The sequence below is a fragment of the Notechis scutatus genome, chromosome 4 (assembly GCF_049901735.1).
Source record: "Notechis scutatus isolate UNSWTSFEM ecotype Mainland chromosome 4, rNotScu1.2, whole genome shotgun sequence".
In the NCBI taxonomy this organism is placed as follows: Eukaryota; Metazoa; Chordata; class Lepidosauria; order Squamata; family Elapidae; genus Notechis; species Notechis scutatus.
Genome location: NC_142012.1, coordinates 43,029,962 through 43,054,998, shown reverse-complemented (window position 1 = coordinate 43,054,998; position 25,037 = coordinate 43,029,962). Strand labels below are relative to the sequence as shown.

The window sequence follows — 25,037 nt, the reverse complement described above, 5'->3', positions numbered from 1 at the left end:
GAGGCCAGCTGTGTGACCTTGGGCTAGTCCTTCTCTTTCAGCCATAGGAAGCAGGCAGGAGGAAAACCCATGAAATCTTGCAAAATAACCAAACAAACCTGCAGGGAGTTGTCCAGGCAGTCAATACTGATATGAAGGCAAATAAATAATTATTTCCCATCACCCTTGGCCAGATCAAGCTTAATGTTTAATGATGTTTTGCTGATTCTTCCCCCAACACACAAAATGTGATCCCATTCTAAGGTTTTGAGGAGTTATCCCACTACTGAATGTTCATTCAAAAATATAAAACATATATTCACAAATATAAATAATTAGTCATTGATAACAATTATTAAATTAGTTAATTGTCACATCAGTTGGCAGTAGCTATAGTAGTCAACTTTTAGGTCAAGGGGCTTTGAGACTGTGTTGACTCCTAGCAGCTGCCTCAATGAGTCTCTCCTGTTTTCTTGCCAGTGATTTTTTTTTTTTATATTTAATTCGCCATTGTCATCTTCTTTCTAGGCTAAGAGGGAGGGACCCTCAAAGTCAGCCCATCTGGTTTCCTGTGGTGGGACTAGAGCTCATGGTCTCCATGTCTTTAGCCTGGTACCTTAAGCTAAGCAGGGCCAGCTGTGGCCAATTCTTGAACATAGGCCATCAGGTAATTTTACTATAGGTTAGCCTAGATTGTAAAACAAAACAAAACAAAACAAAAAGATCGTTCATGAAAACTCCAGAATGGATGTTGCTTGTCTTTAGTTTGAGTTTTAATTGCAGGTTAACCAGAGTGGGAGATGTTTCACTAAACATCAGAGAACAATTTGGAACAATAACAGTATTGTACAATTACAATAGAATTACCCATTACATTTAGAGGATATGAATGCATAAATAAGTTAATTTTGTCTAATTCTCAAAATTACAAAGCCCCATGTCAGGTAACATACTTCGGGACGTTAAACATTATTTTGTGTCAAAATTAATGTTGAGGATTATTAAAAATTATTTTGAGACTTTTATTTCTGTATTTATAATGTACATTCTCCATTATACAAACTCTAATTTCCTGAATTCAGTAAAGGTCCTTTAACTGTCATTGGAAAAACATATTGGTTATCCCATCTCCTCTAGTTTAAAACTCCAGAACTTGCAAGGCTCCCACTCAGGCCTACTGATGGACTGAATATGCCAATGCAGGTACAGAGCACCAAATTAGGAAGGGTTATTATAGTCCCTGTCTCATAATCAATCGAATGCAATGAAAAGCTTCCTAAAAGTTATGCAAATACTTGAATTACGTCCAGTTTCAAATTTATATCTTGTAATTCTACTGATTTTTGATAGATCAATAAAACCTGATCTTTAGTTTTGCTCACCTTGAAATCAATCAGTTCTAGACTTGATTTGAACAGAGCTTTTGATAATGCTGCACACGCTTGTATTTTCTCTGCAGCTTTACTTTCGTCAGAGGAAACTCTGTCTCCTGCACACCGCTTTTTTTCTGTGCAGAGTTTCTTTTGGAATAACAGATTAAGAATAACTGTAAAGTTCTTTCATAGATGGTCTCTGTCATTGTCAAAGTCGATTCCAGATTGCTGTGCTTATTCCTGAGGGTAATCAATAAATCATGTCATCACCTTCACCTCTCTCAAAGTGGTGAAAGAAAAAGCACTTCATCATCAAGGAAAAAGCATCCCTACTGCTATAAATGAAAGGAAAAATGCAGCAATCAATCCTCTAATCTGAAGCCTTAAAATTTAAACATCTTAACAAGATGTAAAGTCATGACTCAAGAGAGGGGGGTGTAATGCATACCAACACATATGGTTCCTTGATAGATAAAAGAACTCCATGCACTTGCAAGTTATCACATTACAACATACTGCTTACATTGATTGTATGTACTATGGTTTCTGCAGGAAAACTAGCAAGAATCAGGAGAAAGAAATTTGAATTTTCTCTTAAATTTTGTGGTAGAGTCCTAGATTCTGTCACTGGTGAATCCAAAACAGAACTGGGATTTGTATCTTACCATATAGAAATTTCAGAAAGGAATTTTTTAAAAAAGTATTTAGAATCTAATTTGTTTGTTGTTAAAAATCTTTAGTTTATTATGACACTCTGGCATTCCATTTGAAAGCACTCTCAAACATTGTGCTTTGCAATGTTTCTCCAATATGATTGAAATGGCAACAATGAAACTGGGAAAGATTTCTGAATAAAGGTGAACCTGACTTTGGTCAGTGGTGAGCTGCTGCATGGTTGCACGGTTCGGTCGAACCCTTAGTTGTGATCACTGGCTGGGCCCGCCAACCCATCCTTGTGCTAACCTTTCTATATATAACTAACTTTCTGGCTTGTTTCCCCTGATCACGCTGCCCAGCTGAGTTCCGCGCCACCCCTGCTGTACTCACCGTAGCTGCCTGAGTTAATTAGCTGTTTGTTTAGAGCTCTGTTTCAGTCCCAAAGGGGCGTGCATGCTCACAACCAGAAAACTGGCTGGTAACGTAAGCGCAGCCCACCTCTGACTTTGGTAGACATTTTAAGCCATAACTGTTTAAATCTCAGAAGTTCAACCATTTTGTATAGATGTTCTGATGAAATTATATGTTCCTATTTCCTATTAAGCAGTAGATTGGGACTCAGGGTGCATTATAGCTTAAAATGTTTGTTGCTTAAGATAAAAAGGCGTGGTCTTATATTGTTTGTGCAAAAATTAAGAAATTTCAATAGTAGCTATAGAGCAAAATTACAATTATATATCTGGATAACAGGTTAATGGTTGGAAGATGAGACAGATAGTTCTGTTGCCAAAAAATCCACTGAGCTCAGCACTATTGGTTCTGAAAGTAGTCCCTTATTCTGAAATTGCCAACTTATTCTACCTGTCTCAACTGACACAGTCTTCTAAAGAAGGGAACTCTCTGGCTTTTTTTATTTTAAGAAGAGGAAAAATTGATGAGTGAATGATAGGGATCCTTTACTTTTAAGAGTTTCAGAAAATAATACGTTCCTTTTTTCAGCCTTATAAATTCACATAGTGGTAAAGAAGCCTCATTCTAAATCTGAAAAGTTTGAATACTATTTCAATACATGTAATGGTTGTGATGAAATTTAATTACACTTTTGGAACTCAGAATCTTCTATTTCAGTCTGACCAGGAGTTGAGAATGCTTTTCTTATTCACAGCCTAAAATGAACATTCTTTCCCTGACCTAGGTATTGACTTTTCAAGAAGAACAAGAACTCATTTGCTTGATGAGAAGACAGACTGTGTATCTGCTGCTGTATCTGATGAGTCTGTGGCTGGAGACAGTGGTGTATATGAAGCTTCTGTAAAACAGTAGGTTTAAAGCCAGGAATATTCCTATTTGTCAGAAAACAAAATTTACATTACATTCAAACATTTGGCTTTGCATCCTCCAGAAATTTCAAAACAAATAAAACAGATAGGGCAAGGAATAATGAAATAATGATTAATAAAATATAATTAGAAAAATTAATAAAATGATTATAATAAAAAAAATAATCAGAAAAATTAACAATCAGAAGAATAAAGAATCAGTGGAACAGATTAAGCATTCTCCTAGGTAAAAAAATAACACCTTAAAAATCTGTGTATTAATATCAACACTGGAAAACATTCTCCATAGACCTAATTTAAATTTTAAAATAGTACAATTGAAGAGTTTGAAAACTGATCAGTCCTCATTATGGAACATTCTAATATGTTTAAAAAATAATTAAATATTCAGATGATTTTTTTTAACTAGACTTTATGCAGGCATTTAAAATGGAGAGTACATGCTTTATTGAAGGACAATAACATTTTAAAAATGCACAATAATTTTATTTTATTCAAAATTTTCATTTGCCACCCATCTCATATCCAACAACTCTGGGCGGTTTATAGCATAAAGCATTAAAAAAGAAAAGATATTAAAATTAACAGTCATGGCACAGAAACAAATAAAATCATTCACCCTTGCAAACTGTTAAAATCAGAGGGGAAAGGTGGGAGCAGGACACACAAGGGATGGGGAGAGGGGATTAGATATTAATTAATCAACCATCTCCAGTATGAAGTTCCTCTACTAGGTCCCAAACCACCTGGTAGAGCAGGTCTTGAGACTCTTTCAAAATTACAGGAGGGTAGGATGTTCCAGAAGGCAGGAGCCATGACAGCAAAGGCTCTCCTCCTGGAGCCGACCAGCTGAAATTCCTTTGCTGACAGGATCTGCAGCATGCCCGCTCTGCCAGTACAGGTGGTATGGGCCAATCCCATCAGGATGAGACGGCACTTCAAGTAAGGTTAATGAACATAGCAAAAGTAATACATTAATTTAAGCAAAGAAATAGAAAACAGAAAAGTTGTTCCAGTATTGACCTAAAAATTCCAATGTAATCTTATAATCCTAGTTTAGTAATTTCAAATACATGAGATCATGTCTGTTCAAACTATTACATTTTTATTTTGTCTTTTTTCCAAATTCCATTTGTTTGTAATCAACGTATGCAAACTTGCTTCATTTTATATAGCCAAACAATATGCAGATCATGCAAATTATTATGATCTTAAAGTATGAGACCTTCAAATAAATTGCTGTTAGTAAGATAATATTTAGCATTTTACCGAAATGCATGTTACCATTTCAACAGCTTCAGTATTCATGAAGAACATTCCCCACACAAATTTATTTCTGTATAGTAAAAATGAAATATATTAGCATTACAAAGAATAAAACGTTGAACAAAATTTACCAATTATGTGCTCAAGTATGTTTGACTTCAATTTCCAGTCAGCAAAAGTATTTCTATCATTGCCGTTGATCTATCTATCTTAAACTCTGTTCCCTAGACCCAATAGCAATGAAGAAGTCACATGTAGTGAAAATGATACCACAATGCTGGAAACTGCTCAAGTACAAATAGGACTCCGGTGAGTCACTACATATATTAAGATAGTTTCTACTGACCATTGTAAATATGTGGTGTCTAATGCAGGGTTTTTCCTCTCATCATCTTCTTAACAGATATGATACAAAGAGCTCAAGTTTTGTGATCGTTATAACGCAGTTACAAAATCTTCAGGCTCTTTCAATATTCCCTGGTAACAAAATGTAAGTAAAATGCTTTTTTGACAATGCTACTTTTTGAAGTCTAGGAATTCATTATTAAGCATTTGCCTTTTCAGGAAATCAAAGTGCATTTATAACACACAGGTAGCAGGGAGCATAGATATGTCAGCTTGAATCTTCTTCCATTTTTTAAGTCCTGCAAGTGTGGGCTGCTAGAATGTGCATCCAACCAACCACCTTCATCTGAATTATCAGTGCTTTCATGAGCCTATTCAACATCTGCTGCAGTGGTGGGATTCAATTTTTTTTTACTACTGGTTCTGTGGGCATGGTTTGGTGGGCGTGGCAGGGGAAGAATACTGTAAAATCTCCAGGCAGAGGTGGTATTTGCTGGTTCTCCGAACTACTCAAAATTTCCGCTACTGGTTCTCTAGAACTGGTCAGAACCTGCTGAATACCACCTCTGATCTGCTGGCTAATTGGAACACAGGATATGATTCATTCTTAGCTAGGACAGGAATGTCCCCTTTACCATTTTTATTTTATTCAAAAGATTAAAATAGAAAATACAAAAGAAAAAAAATTAAACAGAGACAAAACAAAACTGGACAAAAACATTAAAAAAATGTGGTAAAAAACCCCCAAAGACAAAAACCCATATTCCCCCCTACCCCAGTTGAACACTGACAAATCTATTATAACAATAATAGCTTCCCTCTACCTGTACAAAACAGGTCCAAAATTTATAACCTTCTACATCTATTTGAAACCCAACTGACCTGCCATATATTACATATATGAAAGAAAAAAATAGTTAACAGGTTAAACAGCAGTGAAGTTAAAGTTCAAAGCACTCTATTAACAGTTATTGTAATTTATTCATAGAAAGTCTGCACGGTTTCTTATTTACCACAAATAACTCAATTATTATCTCTGATCAGTCCAGGATCAAATACCCCTGTTTGGTTCTTAATAATGAAACCTTTCCTTAGATTTTTAATTGAGAACTTTCCCAACAATTGCATTTCATTTCCAAAGTTCATAAGTCTCTGTTATAAATATCTTTACAACATCCATTGTTGAATAATTCTTCTTGACAGGAATGAAAAGGATGGAAATTAGCCACATTAACATGTTCTTTTCTTTTTATATTTCTGGATTTTATCCACAATAGTTTTCAAGTCTTGCTTTGCTTTTATAGTTTATTCTGTAAATCATGGGTCCCCAACCCCCAGGCCACAGATCAGTATCAGTGGTCAGTAAGGAACTGGGCCACACAATCAGCGGGCATGCAAGCAAAGCTTTATCTTAGCATTGCAGGATCTAGACTGCGGGTGAAACCATCTCTTCCCCTCCAATATGTGGAAAAATTGTTTTCTACAAAATTGCTCTCTGGTGCCAGAAAAGTCTGAGAATGGCTGCTGTAAAGGATGACTGCATATCACTGAACCACACGAAAATGTATGCAGTTTCTGATTAGAAAAAAAACCTTGACCAATTTAAGATTTTCCTTTTCCCTGAAAATCTCTTTCTTATTCTTCCTTTCAGTCTTTTTCTTCAGTCCATACAGGTAGTCCTTGACTTATGACTGATTGCTTCATGACTATTTACATTTAAGATAGCCACAGAACAAGTGGTTTATTGCTGTAAAGCACCTTCCAGATACTATAAATGATTGCACTCTCCCCTCCCTGTGATCACATATTGGATACTTGGCAAAGAGCTGGTGTGGCGTCCTGTGGTCACATGACCATAATTTGCTATGATTTTTGTAGGCTTCTGTCATTTCTACCATTTGAATGAATGGGTTTACTTAAAGACCGCCATGTTCACTTACCCAATATCATGAAATATCATGAAAACACTTCTGGTCACTTGTGAGTCTCAACTTATGAGTATTATGAGATTATCAGATTTCCTCTCCCAAATGTAGTCATGAGTTGAAGACTCCCAGTTCCATTTCCTTATTTCCTCAAACAAATAACCTTCTCTTCCACCTTGTCTGCTGTCTGCTGTGATAAGGTTTTTAAGATTTTAGGGATGTTTCCATGCCACTTCACAGCAACTGTCAAAAGCCAGGTAGGAAGGTGTGCTTGAATCTAGCTAAATTAAAACAGAGTGAGATGGGTAGAAAACACACCAGCTTTTTAATCTTTTAAAATCATTAAGTAAAGAGCATTTTGACTTTTTGGCTTTTAATAGACTCCAAGAAATACTCTTTAAATAAAACCCATTTGATAGTGAGCAGAAAGTACTTCTCCAGAAGGAGCTGTTCTTAAACTGAACAAACTTTTGTGTTGGGTTTGAGATTTGCATGCTACCTGGAGACATTTTAAGCATTCATTGTCTGAATGTCTGAGTTGTATTTGCATTTCAAAGAAAATACAGTTTCATTTTCTCATTTGAAGAGCAAAGCATGAAATTCTGTTTTTACTAGGAGCACTTATTTCAGCCTAGATAGTTTAATCTCTACAAATATTGATAATTGTGAGAACTACTATTTACACAGCAATATAATACAGGTCTGCTCCCCAACTTCATTTCACATCGGAAAATGTTTCAGGAGCTTGAAAAAAGATAGGAAAGCCACACATCTTCATTGGCATATGTTTGATTTTGTTTTCACATTCCCTTTTTTCTTTTCAACAATAGATGAAAAGTACTCCCATATTTCTAAATTATAGCGTGGAAAGAAGTAGCCATACCTTGATGTGATGCTGACACAGCATACCTCTGTCATTTTGACAATTGGAAAAGTAAAACCATGTGTTGTCTCTCATAAAATAGACATGAATTACTTCAGACAGATAGCTCACTGCCTAATCTCTGTCTAAGAACACCCAACAAAGGGAAGCTCACCAATTCCATGAGTAATCAGTACAAGAGATGTTTCTCTTACTTGTTAGAATGTTTTTCTGACATTTAGTCAGAATCTGCCTTCATGTAATAATCAGTTCATTATTCTGTATCTTGCATCCTTTCAGTTGTCTTTTTCTCAAGTTCATTCAAACTCTCTTCATTGAACTTACCTCCCACTTGGAAGTTTGAGAGTTCAATCCTAGGTAGCAGCAATTTTTTCTCTCCTAGGGCTCAAAGAAAAAAATACCTACTGCAAACTGCATGGCATCAGGAAGGGCATCCGGCCAGTAAATGCTCAGCTCCATCCAGTCATCCTGAGTCTACCCCAAATTAAGGAATTACAGGGTTGTAAAAAGGGAGTGAGTTTTTTTTATGCTTTGGGCATTACATTTTCACTGACGCAGCCTAAAATTGTATTTGTGTTTTTTACAGCTATATCACACTGCTGGATCATCTTCAGTTTGCAGTAAACTTTTTCAGAAATTTCTGTTGCTATCCTATAAACTCTGCATTTAATTTTTGCTTTCTAATTCCAATTAAAACATATTTTTATTTTATTTAGTCAATGATCAGCAACATAAGAAAGGAAGTAAAAGACAACAATTACAACCAGGATTGACAGGGAGAATTGAATGTGATTGCTGTATATATCAGCAACTATAAAATAAATCAAGTATGATATATCTGAACATCCATATTACAATAATAATATATTTATTTACATAATAAATCTAATCTCATAAAACTATGCATTAAAATATAGGTCCTTTAAAATTATTTAGAATTTGGCTACTGTGTGAGTGGTTTCTGGATTTGGATCCTGGAGAAGATGGCGCACATAGAAATTATTTGCTCTTCCGAGAAATCTCTCTAATAGAGGGAGTATATGCATTGATCTGATGTCCCCATAGAACTCATAGCACAATAAGACAGGTCTTCAACTTTTCCATTGTCACATGTACACATTCATGTGCAATTGAGGTTTTATCATACCTGCCCTGCAGGAGTGCTGAGAGGAGAAAACATAAAGTTCCTTCATTTCCCTCAGTATTTATAGGATGCAGAGTCTTGTGCTTCCTGCAGAGATGTTGAAGTGACACAGAATACTATTGTAGCAATTCTTTGCACTATTGTTTATCCTGAGCAGTACTAACAGGAAAGGATCATTGTTAGTAGACTTGATAAGTCTTGGAAATTGTTCTGTCATGTTCCTAACCCTGGCATCTGACAGACAGAAAACTTTACAAGCCATTTGGTTGATTTGTCATACTTTTTTTTTTTTTAATTCCCTGTAGTGGTGAATTATTAAGTAATGTGACTCTTCTGGAGATTTACCCATAAACCCCCAGAGAATGTGCTTTCCTGCTGTTTTCAAAAAAGGAGGAAAGCATGTTTTGAAAACTGATTCACAATGTACCTGTTGTTGTGACTCGGGAACAAAGCTGGTAGAGCTGCTACTCTCACATAAGCATTGCTCCTATTGCTGTTGACTATGGCAGCAATGCTCTCACCTGTCAATGACTAGAGCATTGTGGAAATGAGGCAGGAACTATTCCTTCCCTTCTAATTTACAGATTCTGCTTGTTCTGTAGAAAGTCACTTGTATCTGTCAGGACCCACAACTTGCAATCAGCATTTGTGAATGTGAAATAAATAGAAACTCAAATTTAGTGTATCTGTGGAGGAAGGAAGAAGCTTATATTTCCTGCCTGTTGTCTCCCATCATTTTCTCTTCCTTAAATGGGAAAAATATTTTTATGTCATTTCTAAATAAGTATATTGCGTAACATAATATGGAAAGACGCTTTACAGTGAATTTAAGTTATCTTTCTGTTATTTTTCTTCTTATCTTTAGATATTTTAGACTTGCACTTCTTCCACCTTCAACTGACATCAGCTGTCTATTCCGTACAAAGTTCCATCCTGCTACTGAACCTCTTTTATTTAGTGAGATGTTCAGAACAGTTCTTTCCCAGGCAGTCTTGCAGAAAAAAACTTTGAGAGTAGATATCTGCTCTGTCAGTAAAAGTCACCAAGAAGAATGTCTAGTAAGTATCATTTAATATGATAAATGGTTTTATTTTGATCTTTTTCACCCTTCTTGTGAATGTATAAGAGTCTTTTGAGCAATGTATTAACAATCTTTATAGGTCTGGGCATAGTCACCTTTGATCTTAAGTGATTCTTCTTGCCACTTTCATGAGAACTACACTTCCTAAAGATTTAAATAGCAAGGCCCTAGTGCAAATATTTCAGCAGGGTGGTTTAAATGTGATTTCCCTCACTTGCAGTTCATGTTTTGTTTCCTATGCTATGTTTTGCGCTGTTCCTAGGCCTGTGCTCTGGGCTGGACTAGAAGCTACAGCTAATCTAATATATAGAAGCTCAACTGCTGATTAGAATACTGTAGATACATCACACCTATACCAAAACATCTGCATTACCTGTCGTTCTCCTACCAAATAGATTCAAGATGACGAAATTAGTATTAGTCCTAAAAAGGGAGCATGTTGTCTTAGCATCTTCATGTATGTAATATTCCTGGTACTTAATGTTCTTGAGGCAAGGTCATGCATTCTGTACCATACGTGGCATAAGTAAATCTCAGCAGTCCTCTGCAGAACATCACTCCAGTGCAGCCATTTAGGTACTTCTTTAAAAATCTATTCTTTTTTTTTAGGGAGCTTTTCACCAACCAACTTGCTTTTATTAATATTTTTAGTCCTTTTAATAACTAGTGTTCTAGCACTTTTTAGTAGCATTAACTCTTTCTGGTATTAATGCAAATGAGAAATGGCATACAAATATTTAAACAAATAGAAATAATTGAATTTACTTTCCTTGCCCCATTTACTTGAGAGGCTAAATGCTTGAATAGTTTTTCACACTCAAGATAATGAAGGAAGCACTTCTGATGCCACTGCAGAGAAAAACTGCAAGGCTTTGCTTGTTATAGTTTCATTTAAATGAGGAAAGGGAGAAGATAAATATATTTTTTCTGTGGGTTTTATGATGATGCAATTTCCTGGGTTAATATTTATTGTGGTTAACCTTTTCAAAGAGCAGTCAGGACATACAATTTGGCCAATTGAATGTCTATAACTTCCATCCATCCATAACTGTGCTTAATTTATTTGAAAGGTTTTGCAGTGACTTTGGTCCATGGAAACTATGGTTACTATTTTTGACAAGTGGTCTTTCAACCAAATATTAGCCAGGAAATTTAACAATCCCATGCTTGGGATTTCTCATGTGAGGGCATTGAGCCTAGGACCTCATTTATGCAAAACTTGTATCTGACTTCAGTGGCAAAGGTGCATCCAGCGAAAATGTTCTACTTCTTGTACATAATATTATCATACTTAGAAGCAGACTTGCTATTTTGCTTAGAATAGAATTATTCCTACCTGTAATTGATTGTAAAATGGAAGTGTAATGATTAATAATTTCAGACATAGGCAATATAAATTGATGGTGTCCAAAGCATTTTTATATAATAAAGCTAACAAAAACTCTAGATATGAGCTTAAATTTTCTTTTCTTGCATATAAAGCCACTTTTTTTCCTCATGAATAAGATGGACTGAGGCCAACTGTATTTTGCCTCAGGCATTAACCTAGCCAGTGCTTTCTCCTGCATCGATCTATTGCACTGATTAGATTTATAGTGTATAACTCTCTTTTCTTTTTGGATATGTATTGTATGTCTGATCTGTAATTAATCAAATGATCTGTTTATTTTTGATTTAAATAAACCTCTTAAACTTCCCTTTTAATTCAGATTGAGCAACAAGTAAGAACAAAAACAAAAAATTTACCAAATAAATTCGCAGGACAAATAATAATATCATAATCTTTTCTGTTTTCATGTGTAACTCCTGACTACTCTCTTGGCACTTTAATGCTTTACATCCTTTTATCTTACAAGCCAAGGACTCTTGTGCCCTTAATCCCTCAAGATTTATCATGAACCAGAATTACTTTAACACTTGTGCCAACTGCTCCAAGTAAATTCCATTCATCTTCCCTCTTTCTTTATCTTTGTGCTTTCCCTTCACTTTTCATTTTAAAACATGTTTCTGAAATTTCCCTCTTGAGAGATAGATGAATCCTATTCATCAGGCTTTTATAGAATGGGTACCTCACATATTGCATTATAACCATAATAGAAAAGATCACTCTGCATCACGTGGAAAGTCTTCCTTACCTAATACTTATAAAACTTAGTTGCATTGTTATTTGACTTCAGTTGTAATATTAGTCTTAAATGCTATATTTTAATGCAAAAGATATAAATATATAATTGATGTTTTAAATAATTCTAATGTAAAAAGGCTTTGGAGAATAATTTTTGATTGCTGAAGCAAACATTTTAATGGTATCATTTGTTTTTACATATCTTAAAATTCTGTAACAAATATACATTGTTTTGTAGGGTGGAATCCAGATAAGTCTCGGAGATGTGTCCTTTTCAAATGAGCTATCTACTCTGTGGTATAATTTGCTATCTTCTAAACTCACTGCTGGAAAAAGGCATGTGAAACCAAAGAAGTATTCAGTCTTTGTGGCAGCCAATCCATCACCTGGTTCCTTGGTAAGCTGATTGCTAGAAAAAACAGTGGCACCAGTTAAATAGTTGTGCTACATTATTATGTATAGCCTCAGTTGCTATATGTCTCATTATCATAAATAGAAGTATAATTAGGCTTCCAGTTGACTTTTTCTGCTTGCAGCAATGGCTAAACAAACAATGAACGTTATAAATGAATTGCTAAATCTTGATTATGAGAAAAGCAATAAGCCAGAGTTCCTTGTCAGAATGTATTGCTAAAAAACAGAAGCAAATGCAGTCAAGCTTATGTACAACTTCTTCATTATAAGGAACAGCATGCTTACCCTAACATTCAAACATTATTTGTTGAAGTACAAGGGAATCAAGTGTAAAATGCATATTGCCACGTTAAACTTCTTTTGTCAGTAGTTTGCTCACTTGTGTAATAAAATGATTAAGGGGTTTGAGAGGACTGGAGAAACTCAGATTCTTAAATATCTTCATAAACGATCCAGTTGTGGGTCTAGAAGGGGAATTCATAAAAAAATTGGAGATGACACTAAGCTGGCAGAAATAGCCAACACACCAGAAGACAAGCTCAAGATCAAAGATCTTGACAGGCTTGAACACTGGTCCCTATATAACAAAATAAAATTCAGCATAGATAAAAGTAAGGTTCTACACTTAGGTAAGAAAAACCAACTGTAGAGATAAAGGTTAGGTGAAACTTAGTGCCAATAATTTTGAGAGGGATCTTGGACAGTCATTTAAATATGAGCCAGCAGTATTATGCAACAGCCAAAAAAGCCAATGCAATCCTACTCTCGATCCTTTCCAACTCTGGAAAAAGTTGGGTATATTTAGTCTAATGAAAAGAAGGACTAGGGGAGATATGATAGCAATGTTCCAAGATTTGAGGGTGTCAAACTATTTTCCAAAGCGCCAAAAGACAAGACTAGAAACAGTGGATGAAAACTAAGGAGAAGCAACATAGAACTAAGGAGAAATTTCCTAACGGTGAGAGCAATCAACCAATACAGCAACCAGCCTTCAGAAATTGTGGGTGCTCCATCACTGGAGGCTTTCAGAAAGAGACTGGACAATCATTTACCTGAAATGGTAACTAAATGGTAACTAATTTAACTAGAAGACCTCCAAGGTCCCTTCCAACTCTATTATTCTATGTTCTATGTTTCGTTGTGGGAAAACATTGGAGGAAGGAATGCTGTGTATACCACTGTGAGTTCCTAGAGGAAAGATGAAATATCAATCACTCAAATAAATCAATAAATGAAGAGTAGTGAAATATAACAGATTACAGATAATCAGAGTTGGAAGGGATCTTGTAGGTCATCTAGTCCAACCCCTCCGCCCAAGCGGGAGACCCTACACCATTTCTGACAAATGGGAGTCCAATCTCTTCTTGAAGTCTCAAGTGATGACACTCCCACAACTTCCGAGGGCAAGCTGTTCCATTGGTTGATTGTTCTCACTGTCAGAAAGTTTCTCCTTATTTCCAGGTTAAATCTCTCCTTGTTCAATTTCTATCCATTATTCCTTGTCTGGCCTACAGGCGCTTTAGAAAAAAGCTTGATCCCCTCCTCTCTGTGGCAACCCCTCAAATATTGGAAGACTGCAATCATGTCTCCCCTGGTCCTTCTCTTCACTAGAGTAGCCATGCCCAGTTCCTGTAACTGTTCTTCATATGTTTTAGTCTCCAATCTTCTAATCATCCTGGTTGCTCTTCTCTGCACTTTTTCTAGAGTCTCAACATCTTTTTTATAATGTGGTGAACAAAACTGGATGCAGTACTCTAGGTGAGCCTTACTAAAGCTTTATAGAGTGGTATTAGTACCTCACTTGATCTCGATTATCCCTCTGTTAATGCAACTTAGGATTGTATTAGCTTTTTTGGCTGCTGCTGCACACTGCTGGCTCATATTTAGCTGGTTGTCCATTAAGACTTCAAGATCCTTCTCACAGTTACTGCTATTGAGCCTGGTTTCACCCAGTCTATATGTGTACTTTTGTTTTTTCTTGCCTAAGTGTAGGACTTTACTTTTCTCTACATTGAATTTCATTTTGTTAGATACAGCCCAGTGTTCTAGCCTGTCAAGATCCATCTGGATCTTGAGCCTATATTCTTGGGTGTTAGCTATTCCTGCCAGCTTCGTATCATCTGCAAATTTGGTAAGTTCCCCTTCTATTCCCTCATCTAAGTCGTTAATGAAGATATTGAAGAGTACTGGGCCTAAGACGGAACCTTGTGGCACCCCACTACTTACTTCCCTCCATGTAGACTTAGACCCATTAAGGACTACTCATTGAGTATGGTTTGTCAGCCAGTTGTGAATCCATCTGGTGGTGATGCTATCTATTCCACTTTTTTCTAGTATACCAAGAAGTAGGTTGTGGTCTACTTTGTTGAATGCCTTGCTGAAATCTAAATATATTATGTCCACAGTATTTTACTGGTCTACTAATTTAGTCACTATGTTGAAGAATAACTGCTCTTCCTAAATGCTATTTTTCTGCTGGCAAGCAGCTGATTATTTTTTTCACAGAATGTAATATTCATAAGTGTTTATGGTCTACTCTATTTTCCCCATTTTAATTTCATTATACTTGAGTACCTATTCCAAACAACTAAATGTAGGTTAATATAGTACTTCATTTACACCATACTTCAAATCAGTGAATATATTTTTCTGTTTCCTTTGAATGATAGTGAGTGAAAACAAAACATTGTTTTAATGAATGTACATGCAAAATCTAGGGTATATGAATCTCATAATATAGATAATTCCCAGTTTTAAACTGGAAAATCAATTGAAAGATCTGGATTAATGATTTGTAAGTGTCAGAGACCAAATATAACTTGTTGCTTTTGCCTACAAATTGTGAATTAAAACTTAGTCTTTAGTGATCTGCATGTCAGTATTTTTGTTGTCTTGTCTATGTCATTTTTGAAAAGAATTTTATTTATTATATTCAAATATAAAGTTTTGTTATAGGTCTGATTTTCACAATATATGTAATGAATTCTAAGATGATGTCATGCAGCAATTCAAGGTTTAAATCAGTCTTGAGCGTTTCATGATGTAATCCACTCTTTGTAAATACTTGTGTCCCTGTTAAATTTAATCTGAAAGGTTTCAGCAGCTTTGTGATTTTCTGGGCTCAGTCCATGCACATAATCATTACAGACCAGGTGTATTACTGGCATTACTTCTTACATATTTTAGTACAAGTAGAGCTGCTTTCCATGTCTTTGTTAGGATGCGGTCTCAGCATTGTTGGAAAGGACATCAGTTGAGCTGCAAGCTGTAGAACAAGAATTGGCAGAGAAAGAAGAGGAGGAAGGGGAAGAGGAGGAAGAGGAGGAGGAGGAGGAGGAGGAGGAGGTGGAAGATGAGGAAACACAGGATACCCAGGAAACACAAAGTTCTGAGGAAGATTGGTAAGCTGAACTCTTTATTTATTGGTTATTCACAAAATAGCATTTAAAAATACGAGGCATAAAAAAGAAAAATACAGAAAATGCTGCTTGTTCTCCACAGCAAGTAGGTAAGAAAAATAGGAAGAAAACCTATTATTCCTTAGGCAATTTAGGGAGTAATATTTTTTTCTGCTGTTTTGTTCAGTGACAGAAACACAACACAAATATTATAGGGAAAGCAACAATAAAAATGCATCTTGGAGAATGGAGCCATGTTGTTGTCCCCAATTCAATGTGTGGGTTCTGTGTTCAAAAGGATACAGCCTGGTGAATATGCATAATCATTCTTCTTAAATAGGAGCCCAGAAAGTAAGGAGAGAATGCGTCTAGCTAGAAAAATATAGATGATATGCAAAAAGTATGAACTGGGGATGTATCCTATCTACATTTTGCTTTTGCTTTTGTTATCATGAGAGCAGTCCTTCCTCTATTTTTGATCAGAACAAAGATTCATATAACATCTTACTTCTGGTAAGTTTAAGCTGGGCATGAAGGCAATCAATTTTTCTTGCCTCTTCTCTTCTAAGAAATACTTATTGGCAGCATTTGTCCCTGAAAATGTGAATCACTTGTTTCTAAGCAGCCTTTTGTTAACCACTATTTGGAAACATATAATCCAATATGTGTCAATATACTTGAATTAACAAGTTTTTATACAGAAACATCCTAGCTTTTTTTTTTTTTTTCAAATTTATCATGTGGAGAATTAACTGTGTTTTTTTTAATACAGGTGCATGCAAAACTTTAAGCCACTTTGGTCAAAATGTATGTTTTAATGAATCCCTAAGTGAAAAAAAGCTGCCATAATCTCAACATGATATCATTCTTCAAATTTCAATGCATTCCTACCATTTGTATGCTGCATATTCAGAGTAAGAAAAAAAGATATGTGACAGGTGTAGATGTTTCATTAATAGTTGATTCAATTTTTGGATCATTTTACTATAAAGTTTTTGAAGGTGATTGACTTATTGGGCTATAATTAGCTGGGTGAGATATTTCCATAGATGAATGGTTGCTCTGACTTTCTATCCACTCAGAATATTGTTGTTATTTTATCTATTTTCAATATCCATGGTCTCTGTTAGATATTTACATATATGCCCTGATTGGTTGGCCTGTGGCAGCGGGAAATTGAAGAGCTGTCACTGGTTGCAGCCGCAGCAGCCTGGAGTAAAAAAGGAGCTGCCGTGGCTGCTGTTCTTTGTTCTGAACAATGTAATAAAGAAACTTAAATGATCGGAGCCTCCCGCGTTTTTTCTCGCCCACATCTAACACTAGCGATGAGGATGGGATCCTAAGAGAAGCGGGAGTGCAACAACTTGGCTAGCTAACCGGACAAAGAACTCAACATGGCAGGGAACAATACACCACCTGCAACATTCGACCTGACAACCAAGGACTGGGAATCCTATGTCGATCGTTTCCAGATGTTCCTAGAGATCAGCGATCTGGTAAATATTACGGAACAGAGGAAAAGAGCAGTTTTCCTCACGCATTGTGTCCCCACCGTATTCAAAATGGCTAAAGCCCTCACAGCCCCAAGTGATGTAAAGATGATGGCCTGGCCAGATCTAGAAAGAATTCTGAGGGCACATTACACTCCCCCTGTATCCAGCCTGGTCAAAAGACACGAGTTCTACAGGAGAGATCAGAAGGAAGGAGAGAATATCAATGATTTCATCGCTAATCTGAGGGACATTGCCAGGACATGTGAATTCCTGAATGTGGATGAGGCAATGAGGGATCGTGTAGTCCTGGGACTGAGAGACCTAAGATTACAGAGCTGGCTTCTAACAAAACCAAAAATAACACTAAAGGAGGCCATTGAGGAAGCATCAACAGTAGGAGCGTCGCAGAAGTCTGCCGCAGCTATGAGGAAAATGAATAAGAATCAACAACCCCCTCCCCAAAAGGACACCACGAGGACCTTGAATCTGGGTCGGGGTCAGCAGACAATGAAGAAGTGAATCAACTTCACCCTGAACAGCACCAGAAAAGTTGAGAAAGTATGGGTTGTATGGGTTGTGAAAGAAATCACCCTAGATTGGAATGCCAGTTCAGAGAGGCTATTTGCCAATGCTGCGAGTGGAAGGAGCACATCGCAAGAGCATGCTGAGCATTCAAGCCAAACAACCGAAGACCAAGACAAGGTACTCCCCCAAGAAATCGGGAAAATCAAACTGAAAACCGTGGGGGTCAAAATAACAGAAATTGATGGAATCACAAGCCAAGCACAAAGAGAAGTGAAATGCACTGGATGGTAATTGTGGGCCACTCAAGCATGCCAAATGCCAAGAAAGTACATGTTCACATCACAATAGAAGGTGAACCATGTAAAATGGAAGTGGATTCTGGATCTCTTCTATCAATGGTGTCGTGGGACACCATCAAAAGAATATTTCCCCAACTGACAAAAATACAACTGAAGAAACAAAAAATAACCCTAAAAGACTATCAAGGGAACAAGATTCCAGTCATTGGCATTGGAGAATTCAGAGTATCCTTCCAAAATTACTCTGGGATCCTGCCTTTAACCGTGGTCGACAGGGACTGGCCAAGTCTGCTGGGGCTCGAATGGTTCAAGCCATTGGGAATTGAATTCACCGGCATCCACAGCATCACTGATGTGAGTGGGAAGACCAACTGATAGAGAAATTCCGGGACGTTTTTGACGGAAAACTAGGCAAGTACTTGGGGTCCCCTATTTCTTTTAATTTAGACCCAAATATTGCCTCTATCAGACTAAAAGCAAGGTGGGTTCCATTCACAATTAAACCAAAAATAGACGAGCAGTTAGACAAGCTCATTTCCCAAGGGATTCTAGAACTCATAGATCATGTGAAGTGGGAAACCCCAATAGTCACCCCTATAAAGCCAGATAGATCCTTAACCTTAACTGCGCAACCCTTAACCGTGCTTTACAGCAGAGTGCGTACCCCGTCCCATTGGTGCAACACCTTTTGCACTCCTTGGGGCGGTGAAAGATATTCACAAAGTTAGATCTTGCACAAGCCTACCAGCAATTACCGGTAGACGCTGAAACGGCGGAAGCACGGACAATTGTGAAACACAGAGGGGCTTTTAAATGTAACCGTTTGCAATTTGGGATGAACGTTGCCCCAGGACTATTCCAGAGCCTTGTGGAATGCTTACTACATGGACTAAAGGGGGTGGTGCCTTATTTTGATGATGTCCTCATCTCAGCCGAGAACAAAGAGCAATTACAGGATTGTTTGAGGGAAGTTCTCAACTGTTTCAAGGAGGTGGGGCTTAAAGTAAAAAAAAAGAAAAATGCCAGCTAGCAGCTGATAGGGTGGAATTCCTGGGGTTTTCAATAGATGGCATCCACCCCACGGACAGTAAAGCCAAAGCAATCAAGGATGCCCCCAGACCAAACGGTAAAACTGAATTACAAGCTTTCCTGGGGCTGATTAACTTTTACCAAATATTCTTACCACAGAAGGCAACTGTGGCAAAACCACTCCACAGACTGCTTGACAAGAAAGCAGCCTGGGTTTGGGGGACATAGAGAAGAGGCAGCATTCAAAGAAATAAATAACTTAATTACATCAGAACGTGTACTGATTCAATATAATGAGACTTTACCGATAATTTGCAATGCATCACCGTTTGGGGTGGGCATGATACTCAGCCACCTTTTGCCAAACAGAAAGGAAGACCCAATAGCATTTTATTCAAAGACATTATCGAAACCTGAACGGAATTATAGCCAACTAGACAAAGAAGTGTTAGCTGTGGTCACCGGAATCAAGCGATTCCACGAAGACATATATAGATGGAAGTTCACATTGGTCACAGGCCACAAACCCCTTTTGGGCATCATCGTGGGGGATAGAGCCACCCCGAACATCGTGTCCCCAGAATGACTCGTTGGATAGAATTCTTATCTGCATATGATTACAACTTGATCTATAGACCAGGAAAAGAGATTAATCATGCAGATGGATTAAGCAGATGTTCCCTGCCCATCGAGGATGAGGATCCAGCACCAGCCACCACTACACTCCTGATAGAGACAGTTCAACGAACGCCAGTCACAGCAGCTGATATCGCGAGAGCAACAGCGAAAGACAGAACTCTGTCATGCTTTTTGGACTGGGTAGGGAGGGGGTAGCCTGAACAGGAACAAACCGAAGAAACTAAACCTTTCAAAAACAGACAAACTGAATTATCCATACTGAAAGGTTGTGCATTGTGGGGTGATCAAGTTATAATTCCAGCCATTTTAAGGGATGATATAATGGAGATGTTGCATGCAGGACATCCAGGGATAGTTAAAATGAAATCATCAGCAAGGAGCTATGTGTGGTGGCCAGGGATGGATAAAGAAATAGAGGCCTGCATCTCCGCCTGCCAGAATTGTCAGGAGAACAGACCAGCACTACCCATAGCACCCAAACATGAGTGGGAATCACCCAGGGGACCACTCTGGTCAAGAATACATATCGATTTTGCAGGACCAGTAAGGGGACACACGTTTCTTATCATTGTGGATGCATATTCTAAATGGCTGGAAGTCAGCATCATGCAGTCCATAACAACAGAGGCAGTAATAAGAACCCTAAGGAAACTATTTGCTACACACAGCCTTCCAGATGTAATAGTATCCGACAATGACCCTCAATTCACAACCACACAGTTTGAGGAATTCCTAGCACAAAATGGGATACGACATGCCCTCTCGGCACCTGGACATGCATCCACGAATGGATTGGCTGAGCAGATGGTCTGGCACATGAAAGAAACACTTCAGAAACTAGGGCCAGGGGATGTGCAAGCAAAAGTAGATAAGTTATTAAGTATACAGCACATAACACCTAGCGCATCAACAAATAAAAGCCTCGCGGAACTTCTTATGGGAAGGAAACTGAGATCACAATTAGACAGAGTACACCCCAATTACACACCAGAAAGACTACTAGATTCATCCAGCAAATGCCAAAATTTCAAAATGGGTGACTCAGTATGCGCTAAAAATCTAATGGGTACCATTATGGGTACCGGCAATGGTGGTACAAGTAACAGGGCCTCGTTCATACAGAGTCGAGACAATTGAAGGCAGAAGTTGGAGAAGACACATTGATCAACTACGGAGCCAGGGGACAAAGGGAACAAATAGGGAGGAAGGGGGAGACCCTTCACACATGTACATTACAAACAGAGAAGAAGGAGGAGACCCTTCACACTCAGCCAACAATAACAGAGGAAGGGGAACACCCCAACCACCCAGACCACATAAGGAATAACATAGAACAGGCCCTAACAACTACACAACCTCAACAATTAGGAATAGCTCTGGAAGAACCAAACGGAAGTAGCGGACACTCACCAGACACACATAGGCAGCAACAAACCAAGGAAGGAAGCAAAAGGGCGACATCTAATAGAAGTAGAAAGGCTGCCATGACAAGAAAATTCGAGGAGGTTCCACGTGGGGGAACAGGAGAGGTGATAATCCCAACCGAGCAGCTTGGAGACCAACCCATGACTGAGCTGCACAGGTCTGGTTGCACCCATAAGAGTCCCGCCTACTTATGTGATTATGTACAGTAGGTGGAACAGGATTGGGTGAGCTGGACCAGGTGGGGAGAGGTGTTAGATATTTACATATATGCCCTGATTGGTTGGCCCGTGGCAGTGGGAAATTGAAGAGCTGTCACTGGTTGCAGCCTCAGCAGCCTGGGGTAAAAAAAAGGAGCTGCCGCAACTGCTGTTCTTTGTTCTGAACAATGTAATAAAGAAACTTAAATGATCGGAGCCTCCCGCATTTTCTCTCCCCCACAATCTAACAGTCTCCACTGTGACTATGTGAAGGTGCTATATCTATCTCCAGAAGTAACCATGAATATCAAATTTACATTTAATTTTATGATGTTCTAACTCAGTAAATTTATAACAGATCCTTCTGCTTTTTCCAAAGAAGAGAATATTGAAACCATAGAAATGTTTCAGGAAAAGTTTACCTCTGGCCAACATAAGTTGTTGATAATGACACATTAATTGTATGAATATTAGGTTCCAAATATGCTGGTATTTTATTTTGCAAATACCTTAGTAAATTAAGGGTAGATTTGTTCTTACAGGGTAGGAATACTGGCAGAAGTATCCAGAGAAATGAATGAAGAGGAGAATAAAATTAAAGAGACCAAAGAAGACAAATGCACAGATAGCAGGAGAATGAGCTTTAATTTGGAACAGGCAGGTGGTACTGAATATGAGAAAGACAGTAACTTTACAGAAGTGGATCTCAACAAAAAAACAATAGTGTCCCCAATACTGGTGAGTATTTTAAATTATATTTTCTATATTGCCCAGAATGCCTTTTGTAGCTGAGCCATAATATTTGTCATCGCAAACTTCTCAAAAAGTTTTCAGTTAAATTTACAAACTTAGTATAGCATTTAATATATGTAGTGATTTTGAGTCGGTACTTTACAGACTTGGAAATGTTTTTGTTGCATAGTACAAAAAAGAGAAACAACAAGGAAAAAAAGTCCTTAGAGCAGCCACAGAAAAATATTTAGCTTGCTAGTTAACATTTAATGCTTATTTGTTCGATAATTCATGTTTAATAATGGATGTTTTAAATATTTAATAAGTTATTTAATGTTTAAATTATACTAGCATACACACTTAATATTTTTATTTTTGCAACTGTTTTGAAGTTTTAATAACAAGGGCCAAGCTCTTAAAAACAGTGCTGGGGGCGGGGGTGGTTATATATATGATGAATGGATGAATCAGTTCATTTTCAGTGCATGAACTATAAATTTTGTTCATTTGTAAATCTGTTATGCCCTACTCCCTCTTTAAAGTGAATTTTTTTAAAAAAAATCATATAAAAATCTGTATTTAAATATTTACATTTGGCTACATTTTTCTAAAAAAAAAAACACCCCATATTTTATATGATTTGTGATTTTTTTAAGCCTGGAATTTAGACTGCAATACAACATTTAGAAAATTATGGAAATTGAAATTCACCAGAAAGTGTGAATTATTTTGTTTCTCTTCCAATGTACGTTGTTCAGGCATTCAGTATGCTAGAAGCCTAAATACTGATATTTAATCCAAGAAACATATTACAGGAAGTCTTTGACTTGTGATCATAACTGGGACTAGAATTTCTGTTGCTAAACAAGGCACTGTTTAAGTGAGTCGTGCCCAATTTTATGATCTTTTTTGCCATCGTTGTTAAGTGAATCATTGCAGTTAAGTAAATCATGCAAGAGACTCTGGCTTCCCCCATTGACTTTGCTTGTCAGAAACTGGCTTGGAAAGCCGTAACTGAGGATCACATGGCTCCAGGATTCTGTCATATATAAATACGGGTTGCCAAGTATCCAAATGTCAGTTACATAACCATGAGAATGCTGTGATGACTGTAGGTATGAGGACCAGTTGTAAGTCACTTTTTCAATGCTGTTATAACTTTGAGCAGTCACTAAACAAGTGATTGTAAGTTGAGGACTATCTGTAAAAAAATTAACAAGTTGCTTTTAATTTAATAAGTCTGCCTACCCAGTTAAACAATATATATGCATTTTTTTAAAAAATATTTATAGAATAACTATTACTGGCAGACACCATTATAAGAACAGATCTTCCCTTCTCTTAAATAAGGGAATAATTTCTAAGATGGTGCCTGGCTGGAAATACTAGAAACTACAATTTCAATACATCAAGATTCAGTGAAGTATAATTGTTAAGACATTGGATTTGGAATAGGGAAACTAGGAAACTGGATCTCCACTTCCCACTCCTCAAATGTCTTATTATTACAGCCTCCCTACAGTCACATGATCAAAATTCAATTGTCATAAACATATGTTTGGCAACTAGCACATTCATGACAATTACAGGGATCATGTGATCACCATTTGTGACCTTTCCGGGTGTTTCTGATAAGCGAAGTCAATGAAGTAAAATGTATTTGCTTTTTGATTGCATGGTTTGCTTAAAGATCATGGTGATTTATTTAATGATCATGGCAAAAAAAATTTGTGAACTTGGGCATGACTCACTTAACAACGAACAGCTCTTAGAAACAGAAGTTCTGGTCCCAATTGTGGCTGTATGTCGAGGACCACTTGTATAATGGGAAACACTTGAAAAGTTTAGAAGTCTAATTCAACAATTGAAATTAGTTTAGTCAAGTTTTTTTCTTTGGGAAAGGCAGTAGTCAAAAATAGAGTTCAAGTATTCATACAAAAGTCCTATATTCAGTCCATGTCCAACTAGTGAAGATTCTTCATGAAACCCTGGATAGCCATTGCCAGTTAAGATGAAAACCACACGGTCCCAGCCATTATGTCAATGACAAGAAATGTTGGAAATTGTAGTTCAACAGCAGGATGCCATACTATGATGCTGAATGAGACAGGTTCATTGCTTTCTATGTTTTTATGTGTTAATTGCTATTTTGCCAGTATAATTTCATCACTTCCGAATAAGACAATGACATTCCTAAATGTGCAATAGCAATCACCATTTAAAAGAAAACCTTGTTTTAATTTTAAATAGACAAGAGATTTGTTTGATTAGAATAAATTCATTCTAGGAATCCTGAAAAGAATATTTTCTAGTATATGGTGCTTTAGCTAGTAAAATATACAATGTGTCCCAGATAAAAGAAAGGTTTTTGTGGAGCAGTAAATGCATGTCTACTTTTTATTTCTTAAGAAATTAATGTATTTTGAGCCTTGGGGTTTTTTGGCTTGAATTTAGCTTATTTGTGTCATAACGGCACAAATTGATATAACTTAAGCAGATTTTGGTTTTCAGTATTCAAAATGATGTATAATATATCCACAGGTTGATAGAGAAACAAATACAGAAGGTAGGCTTGAGTATGTAGCTATACAACCCAAGGACAAAGCCAGCCTGAAGTCTCAACAGCATCCTTTTGTCAGAAACAGCATGATAGTACGTTCACAGACGTTCTCTCCAGGCGAGCGGAACCAGTACATCTGTAGGGTAAGATAAAGAGTGTTCTCAATGAACTCTTGCTAACTAAAGACTCATTTAATTTCTTTGGCAGT

At 37.1% G+C, this 25,037-nt stretch overlaps 1 protein-coding gene across 3 annotated transcripts in view; it reads left to right on the top strand.

Moving 5' to 3' along the window:
- Positions 1-25,037, top strand: part of WWC2 (WW and C2 domain containing 2) — a 160,221-nt gene that overhangs the window by 119,281 nt on the left and 15,903 nt on the right. For all 3 annotated transcript variants that reach the window (XM_026667186.2, XM_087963263.1, XM_087963262.1), the window contains 8 exons: positions 3,205-3,328; positions 4,844-4,924; positions 5,019-5,105; positions 9,778-9,970; positions 12,357-12,515; positions 15,752-15,933; positions 22,080-22,275; positions 24,811-24,972. In XM_026667186.2, coding sequence (XP_026522971.2) covers positions 3,205-3,328; positions 4,844-4,924; positions 5,019-5,105; positions 9,778-9,970; positions 12,357-12,515; positions 15,752-15,933; positions 22,080-22,275; positions 24,811-24,972 — 1,184 coding nt within the window. The remainder of the gene's footprint in view (positions 1-3,204; positions 3,329-4,843; positions 4,925-5,018; positions 5,106-9,777; positions 9,971-12,356; positions 12,516-15,751; positions 15,934-22,079; positions 22,276-24,810; positions 24,973-25,037) is intronic.